The 9,348-nt window shown below is 30.4% G+C and overlaps 1 protein-coding gene across 1 annotated transcript in view; it reads right to left on the bottom strand.

The window, feature by feature from the left end:
• Positions 1–9,348, bottom strand: part of LOC132932973 (cleavage stimulation factor subunit 1-like) — a 44,223-nt gene that overhangs the window by 1,133 nt on the left and 33,742 nt on the right. Inside the window, exons 7-13 of the mRNA XM_060999314.1 lie at positions 1,430–8,013; positions 1,161–1,360; positions 939–1,093; positions 654–884; positions 433–593; positions 215–365; positions 47–140 (exon numbers count right to left, since the gene is read on the bottom strand). Coding sequence (XP_060855297.1) covers positions 47–140; positions 215–365; positions 433–593; positions 654–884; positions 939–1,093; positions 1,161–1,360; positions 1,430–1,503 — 1,066 coding nt within the window. The 5' untranslated portion in view covers positions 1,504–8,013. The remainder of the gene's footprint in view (positions 1–46; positions 141–214; positions 366–432; positions 594–653; positions 885–938; positions 1,094–1,160; positions 1,361–1,429; positions 8,014–9,348) is intronic.

Below are 9,348 nucleotides of genomic sequence, written 5' to 3' on the forward strand. Positions count from 1 at the left end.
AAATTGATTATTTATACAGTTTTAATGAAAACAAACACTAGTTTACCAGTTGTTCCAGCTCCAGTATATGCAATCAGACATCTACTAGTGGATAACTCCCAAAGTTTCACTACAGAATCTTTGCCTGATGATAAGATGTACTACAAATGATAATAGAAAATTATTTAATATAAGTAATGTGTATAAAAATAAACATATTTATAAACATTTTCACCTTTCCATTTCTTGTAAATGTCACAGAACACACTTGACTACCATCATGTGCTCTTTCAAATGTGTTAACACATTTATTAGATATAGCGTCCCACAATTTAATTGAACCATCTCGACTAGAAGACACAAAATACTTGGCACCTGGTTCATACCTAATACATCATAATAAGCAATACAAATAATTGAATAGACACTACACATAAGATAATTTTTTTATACTTTATTGATGTAATAGGACCAGTATGTTGATGACTAGGAATTGAACAAACATAACATTGAACTGTATTTATATCATAAAACCTTATGATTGGGCTATTGGTGCCCATTACCATATAGTTTCCATCGGGATGAAAACTTATACATGTTATAGGTTCGACATCCTGTAATGTTGTATGCGATTAAAATAGTTTGACAAAAGTAAACTTGATTATACATCTTACGTTAAGTGTCTTGAAGGCTTTCTTCACAGATGTTTTTGAATAATCAAAAAGTTTAACATGGCAATCTATAGAGCCCGAAACTAAAATTGGGTTTTTAGGGTGGAACTCCAAGCATGTCACTTCTTCCAAATGATCATACAAAGTCCGAATTACTGGATGACCCTGTCCTTCATGATTATCAGTACTGCCAATGTCATGTGCTTTAGCCAGCATTCTTTCAACATCCAAAATCTATAATTGTTGTTTTAATAAGTCATTACTTTTTATAGTATAAAATATAATTACTTTGATTGATGCATCATTGCTTCCTGTTGCGATTAACTGGCCATCAGGACTAAATGCACCAGCCCTACAGGCTGCTTTGTGGGATGTTACATATACAGTTTCATACAGCGACGGTTCAGGAGCAGTACACATAACATTAGTTTCAAATTCTAAGTCTTATCAAATCAAATAAAGAATTTAATACACAAATATAATATGTGACGTATAAATCATTAAGCATACCAATGCCTGGTCCAATTAACATTTGCTGAATTGGATTTAAGTTTAATGCTTGTTCAGATGCTTTTTGTCTATCGGTTTCATGTTGTAAACCTTTTGTCACTACATGCATGAGTCGATCCGATGGAGCACAAGGTGGATTAGCGTTTACTAGGGTAGCTAAGCTTGAAGCAATTGTGGAATAACCATCATAATAGAGTTGACTGAACAAAATTGAAATGAGTTTAAATAAAAATACTATGGTTTATATTTTACTATGATTTATACTTTACCTTATTATGAGTCTGTATAAATGATCTTTATTCTTAATACACATTTCAGGTTTGAAATTATTTATATTACTCATCTTAAATGTCTATTGAACTTAATCTCAAACAAAAATAATTAATAGACAGTTACGCAATATATTATTATTATTAATATTTTTTTTTGATCGTACTATTAAAAACACAGCAATACCAAACGCACAATTCATCAACTCGAGTATACTATATTTTAACTCTTTATTTAATTACTATTACAACATAATCTTTAACATAATATCAGTAAACACCGAATGATGGATACTCATAATGACTGTCTGAGGCGCTGCGCTTGTGTAACAGTAGGGAGTGTCTAACAAAGCAGGCTAGCCAACCTTGAAACTTTACAATACTTTAGATCATTTATATAACCGTAGACTGTAGTTTGTAGAAAATTATTGTTTACTTTATAATAATTGGCCGGAACGGATTAAGTTTGAAATATGACGACACTATCAGTTTTATACACAGTCACCAGAGTACTTTGGTGAACCAGAAATTTATATAATTATCTATAAACTTGGTGAACTAGAGCATCACCACAATACTCTCTCTCGTTGGTCTCCCCGTCGCGGTTGGCAGCACCGCCCGGTACAGCGGCGTCCGTTGCGACGGCCGGCTTGCCGAGTGGAAGCAGCTGCTCTCTCGGCACCCAGCAACTCGCTCACTCGTCCCCCCTTCGCGACAACGTTTCGGCCTCGCCCTGTTTTAACTCGCGCATCGTACTGAGTGACCTAGCCGTCTGCCGCCATCCTGCTCGCCGACCGAGTCTTTTCGTCTCAGCTACCGACGGCTTCTACGCCCCAGCTATGAGACGCAACACGACCGCAGCACACCGTGCGGCATTCGCACATCCCGACAGCGAATCTTAAAAACCACCCGACACTACCACTATAATATGTATCATTTCTTCCGAATCAATAAAAACTGTGTTGTCGATCATAATCATAACGACTGTTGGCCAACCCGGACAAACCGAGTTACACCATAGTACCAATAGATATTAAAGAATGGATAGGCCTTTGTGCTTATCATACGGGAACGAACATAAAAATATTTTGAGGTTTAGAGGACCTAGAGCTTATCACAAATAGATATATATTATATTATTATTGTGGTGAGCCATCACCACAATACTCCCTCTCTACTGTCCCCTTGCTGCGGTAGGCGACACCGACCCTCGTCCGTCATGTCTCGGCGTCCCCGCGGCTGCCAGACTCGACTCACCCTCTCTGGTAACGACCCCGACGCGTACACACGTACCGCTCACGGCTCTAATCCCTAGTCCTGCGCATCTGCCATCCGGGATGCACGACCGCTCGAACTTCAATCGACGCGGCAACGACGCCGTCGCGCCAATTACGAACGCCCTCACCCTTTTTGGTCTCCCTGACGACCGGCACCGAGTGGCAACGTCGCGCTCCCCCTTCGCCGACATTGTTCGTCCTCGGAGACAACACCGTCGTTACAACCACAGCACAACCGGCACCCTTCGTTCGTAATAATTATCTTACTATCACTTTCGGCTCAATAAACAATAAACATCTCCTTAATTTTAGACTCAATGTGTTATCTCATCATCTACCTACCTCTCATCGAGTAACACACAAAAATTATCGCTACGAAGGAATCACCACGAAGTCAACAACAACACATTTTCCTCGTGCGCCACATTATTTATGATAAGACCTCTGCGGCTCTGCCAGAATGAGATGCAATGATAAAAAACCGTCTTTCTCTCTTCCCTATTCCGGCACCCTTCCCTCTATTTTATTAATTTAGCCATGGCCTATCCATTCTTTAATATCTACGACGGTATACGGGGATTACGTACCTCATAGAGGTATCCTGTAACTTTTAAATTAAATTTCATATTTTTTTTTAATAGTTACCTATTATTAATATTATTATATTATTTTATTCTGTGCTATAACTTACCGTCCTAGGGAACTAATCAATTTGATTCGTATCGAAATTTCTAAAAAAATTTAAAAACGTTTTTCATGTTAGACTATTCATTTAATTGATTTATTTATATTTGTTAAACCCTCCTTAAGCCTATTTGGACATACCCATGTAATTTAGCGATTGATGACTGCGGGACGGACGCGGATTAGTTGAATACGAAACCGGAAACAATAATTATAATAACATTAATAAATAATAATATACACATAGATATATTATAAAAACATATTATAAAAAAAAAATCACTGGAAAGCTACACTAATATAGCCCTGAGATATTTTCGATTTTTATATTTTTTTTTTTTATTTATTAAACTTGATTAAGTATACTGCAAGTATGCTGGGATGACAAAACGTCTCTGCTCAAAATCATTTCTCGTATGCAATCTTTTATCATTGAATTTAAATATGACATGCTCGGCAACTACTGTACAGCAGAGCAGTACCCACTTGTCCACCCTTTTTGATCTTTTATTAATATTTTTTAACATTTACTACTGATATTTTTATTGATTGATTTATATAAATATATATTTTTGAAGTAAAACTTCTTTCTTGATGAGTGGGTGGAAAACCAATTGTAACGAAAAATGAAACGACACCTTTGATGCTAATGTTCTCGGAAACTACACGACCGATTGTCTAAATTTTTTTTTTTATGTTAGTTTATATCATGGAGAAGGTTCCTATCGCAATAGCATTTGTCTAAGTTCATTCAAATTTGTGTTATCTATTAATTTAAATAAACGTGTAAATTGTACACCTAAATATGTATACTGAAAATGTCTGTAAACAGTTCAAAACAAATATTTTGAAAATTTTATCATGTATAGAAAATGCTATTATAAACAACCAGTGATAATGCCTTATATATACGGTCATTTGTTCTAGAGTTACTCCAAGAACCAAAATCAATTTTTTCGAAAATCATTTTGCGGAAAAATTACGGGTTTTCCTTAATTTTGATGTTGTTTTTCTCGGCGCTTTTGATAACTATAGGGAATTTTAATCTCTCGAATCTACCAACTAGATTCACTTTCCCATCGAACAAGATACTGTTCAAGAAATGCAAAGCAGTTTAACTGCCCCAAACCGTGATGACAGACACAAATTAAAAAAGGTGGGTAAGTGGATGTCGCCTTTATAGAAAATTAATAAAGAAAATAATTTGATATTTATAGAAAAAAACACTAAGAAAATTGAGAACTGACAATGTCCGTAAACGGTTCAAAAAGAGTCAAATTATTTTCATCGTATATAGAAAATGCTAATATAAACTTTCAGTGAAATTTTCAAGTATCTACAGTCATACGTTTTGTAATTACAACAAAATAGCAAAATCGTTAAATGAGAAATCGAGTGAATATCAAATGTTGTAAAAATATGAATTTTAAACACTCATAAAAATTTAATATGACTTTCTTGTTAACCTTTTTTTTTTTTTTGATAAAGATAGACAAACTTTTGAGGAATCTTGTATTATATTTTCAAATGTTAGATTTAAAAAGAAAATTTTTTATAAATTTCTAACTCAATATAATTTGCAAATTTTCGTCTTTTTTACATATTTTGTCAATATTTGAACTTTAAATGCTTAAAAAAAAAATTGTGAGTATGGATTTTTAATTTTTTTCATCTGCCTTTGAAACAATAACCTAGGAGCCTTCTATTAAATTTTCAAGCTTTTTTAACAAACAAATAAAATTTTATTGAAATGTATAGAAAAAAAACTAAAAAAAATGGAAACTGAAAATGTCCGTAAACAGCTCAAAATAAGTCAAAATTTGGGAAATGTTATGGTGTATAGAAAATGCTAATATAAACATTCAGTCAAAATTTCATGTAGGTACCTACGGTCCATTTGTTTTAGAGTTACACCAAAAACCAAAATAGATTTTCTCGAAAACAGATTTTGCGTAAAAATTCCCGTTTTTCACGTCGCTTTTGTAAACTACTGGGAAATTTTTACTTTTGACTCCTCAAAGTACTAACTAGATTCACTTTCCTATCAGAAAAGTTACTGTTGAAGAAAATCCAAGCACTTTTACTGTCCTAAAAGGTAATGACAGACACAAAAAAAAAATTTTAAAAAAATGAAAAAATAAACACACATTATTGTAAAATCAATACATTCATCGATTCGCTCAGAATCTAAAAGAAAAACACTCATCATTGCTCAGAATCTATAGGTAATAGTTATTACCTACTATCTAGTACTTATAGTGGTATAGTATATAGTTGCTATAATCTATGTATATTAACTAATTTTGACTCACAGTCCACTTCTGCAATCTCGTTAAATGAGATTTCGCACCGCGATCGGGCGTGATTACTGTGAAAAATAACAAACTTCCAAAGGCCATAACTTTGAAACTATAATTCTGACCGAAAATTCCAATCTCTCCATAATTTTTAGCCCCAATGGATTGGTACATAAAGAAAAGATATTTTCTATGTTATGCCTACCTATTCTTCTCAAGGTTGGGAGACGAAAGTTATCAATTGCATTATTTATTTACCATATGTCCATAACGACTTAATTTAACGATTTGTGAGTTGCAGATGCCTAGGAAACGGAATATACATATTATTTATAATATATCAGACAATGATCAGAATATAATATTTTTTTATGATTCCTAATCGGAATTACAAACCAGTAATCACAATAATAATTGATCTGCTTTAAACGTTCGAGACTCCTGTCGTCATTCATTAAAGTTCTAGCTTCCTGTTTCATCGGCGCAGTTTATATAGGTATTATTATTATATTATAATATTGTGCTGAGTAAAAGAACAATTATTAGTTATAACTTTAAATTTAAAAAAAATATTAGTTTCTACGTTCAGAGTTTAAAGCTTCCGTAGTAGAAACCTACTTACCAGTCCTTCATTAAACGCGTCTGCTGGATGTAATGAAAGTTACTTATTAAGGTACCTACCTAAATTAAATATAATATAATACCTACCTATTTTATAATATTAACACCAGAGCTTCATTGATGTCAACGTCATTCAGGTTAATGCAAATTAACTTTTAAGGTTAATGTTTAGTAGGTATAACAGCAGTTGAAAAATATTAAAGAAAAATATGCAAGATTTTTTTTTATAAGCATTAAAAGTTCAAATGTTGAAAATATTCATTACGATTTCAAAAAATTGAAAATTATTTTGTTTTTAAAAATGTATAAAAAGTTACATTTTTATAGCTAAGGATTGACAATTTAAAATAAAGTTTCTCATATTAAGTAGTTCATACTGATACCAAAAAATGTAAATTAAAAAAAATATATAGGTGCTTAACTAAACAATGTTTTTTTTATACTTAAGTTCAAATTTAGACGAAATTTGATAATTAAACGAAGAATAACAATTTTAATTATTTTGTTGTAATTTAAAAATATTCGTGGGTACTTGAAACTTTTAAAATGTAATAATTATTATTATATTTTATACACTTAATGACATTTTCAAATGCCATGTTTTTGGCAAGAATTAATTCATCCTACCTACTTATACTTAGGTTACAAGTATATCATTATAATGGATGGTGTTAAATTTAAATTCAATGATATAAAACCATTGTTTAGGAAAAACGATTCTGAGCGAAGACGGTCAGTCAGCCTATGATATTACTAAGTATATTTGGATGATATTATTGTGAATAAAGTAATTTATATATTTATAACCTATTTACGTGAAACCTTGTTTTAATTTTTCAATACTTAGCTATACATTTTATAAATTTTTAACTAAAAAAATATCTAAGTTAATAATTATTACATTAGATAAATTTTGTCAAAACTTGAACTTTAAATGCTTATTAAAACTATTATTGTGCCTATGTATTTTTAATATTTTTAGATTTTGAGCGGAAAGATGAATGTATTGCTTTTACAATGATGTGTGTTTTATTTTTTTTGTGTCCGTCACCACCGTTTAGGGCAGAAGAAATGCTTTAATTTTCTTTAACAGTATCTTGTTCGATGGGAAAGTGTATCTAGTTGGTGCAAAACAATATATCAGGAGTCTTATTTCCACAAATTTTTACCAAACAAATAAAATGTTATTGACGATTATTTAATTATGTGAATTTAATTATTTATAATTTAAAATGTAAAACTGAAAATGTCCGTAAGCAGCCCAAAACATAAGAAATCGAGTGAATATGAAATCTTGGAAAAATTTGAATTTCAAACGCTATTTGATAAATAGATAAATTTCATAAAAATTTAATTTGACTTTCTTGTAGCCATTTTTTTTTTATTTAGGTAGATAAACTTATAATGAATCTTGTATTACAACAAAATAACTAAAATCGTTATTCTTGGTTATTTAATATGTATTTTCGTCCAAATTTGATTATAAAATAACTATAAAAAAATTGTTTGTTACAGAATAACCTACTTACGTAGAACCTTGGTTTAAATTTTCAATCCTTAGCTATAAAAGTTGAACATTTTATACATTTTTAGCTACATAATAATTTGTAAACTGTTTGTTTGGTGAAGTCCTTGAATGCTTAAAATAGGTCCAGTTGATATTGATTCCATACTTTTCATCATACAATTTGTATAAAACTTCCAACTACAAAATCATTTTTAAATTTGATAAATGTTGTCAAAAATCGATTTTTAAATGCTAGTAAAAATAAATTATGCTAATGTATTTTTAATATTTTTCAACTACTATTGTGACAATATATCAGGATCCTTCTATTAAATTTTCATGCTTTTTGAAACAACAAATACAATTTTATTGACATTTATACAACAAAAAACTAAAAAAATTTAAAACAAAATATGTCCAACAGCTCAAAACGAATCAAAATATTTTGAAAATGTTATCAAATATAGAAAATGATAAAATAAACATAAGGTGTAAATTTCAAGTACCTATATACGGTATTTTTTTTTAGGTACACCAAGAGGTTTTAAAAATTGGTTTTGTTAAAAAATCTTGGTTTTTCTTTAATTTTTTGTTTGATTTCCCTGATACTTTTGGTACTATAGTTATTCTCAATTCACTCAATGAGAAATTGAGTAAAATTTTTTTTTAAATAAAGGAAGAAAAACTTAAGAGGAATCTTGTATTACATTTTAAAATCTTAGATTTAAAAAGAACAATTTATATGGATTTCTATCTCAAAATAATTAACGAATTGTATCAATATTCTACCTTATACAAAATTATTGGGGATTTACGCTCAATTTTTTTTAATTTCCACTTACAACAACTTTAGAGGAACCTTATATTACATTTTCAAGTTTTTTGAACAAAAGAAAAATTTTTTATAGACATAATTTAAAAAAAAAATAATAAACATCGAAGATTGCATATGCTTATACATGAATCATAATTATATAGTGTATTGAAAATGCTAATATCTACGTTAATTTTTTTAGAGTTCCTTACACCAATAGGCTTTTAAAACTGGTTTTGCTGATAAATCTTAATTTTTCCTTAATTTTTTGTTTAGGTTAGATCTTGGTATGTACGAGTTGATTCCTGGGTCATTATATGTCACGATATACTAGTAATCTCATTAATAGATACCAATTTTTAAAAACAATGTGTTATAAATCTTTACAAAATTACTACATTTTTTTAATAAGAATTTTTTTACCTAAATACTAAATTTTTTAATAATATTTTTTTACTCATAATTTTTTAACAAAAAATTGAATGATTTTCAAAATATAAAAAAACTAAAGAGAACAACATTTTGAGAAAATTGTCAGCCAACTTCCTCGCGGTGTTTCTTGAATTAGGCGAATATGCTGAATATTTGACTAAATATTGAAAATAATACATAGCGACCCTGGTCAACTCGTATGCAGCCGAAAATTGGATATTGCTCAGTGGTTCTCAACCTTATTTTATCTATACATACAAATTTTGAACATACCACTTGTAATTATG

This window comes from Metopolophium dirhodum, chromosome 1 (genome assembly GCF_019925205.1).
Source record: "Metopolophium dirhodum isolate CAU chromosome 1, ASM1992520v1, whole genome shotgun sequence".
Lineage (NCBI taxonomy): Eukaryota > Metazoa > Arthropoda > Insecta > Hemiptera > Aphididae > Metopolophium > Metopolophium dirhodum.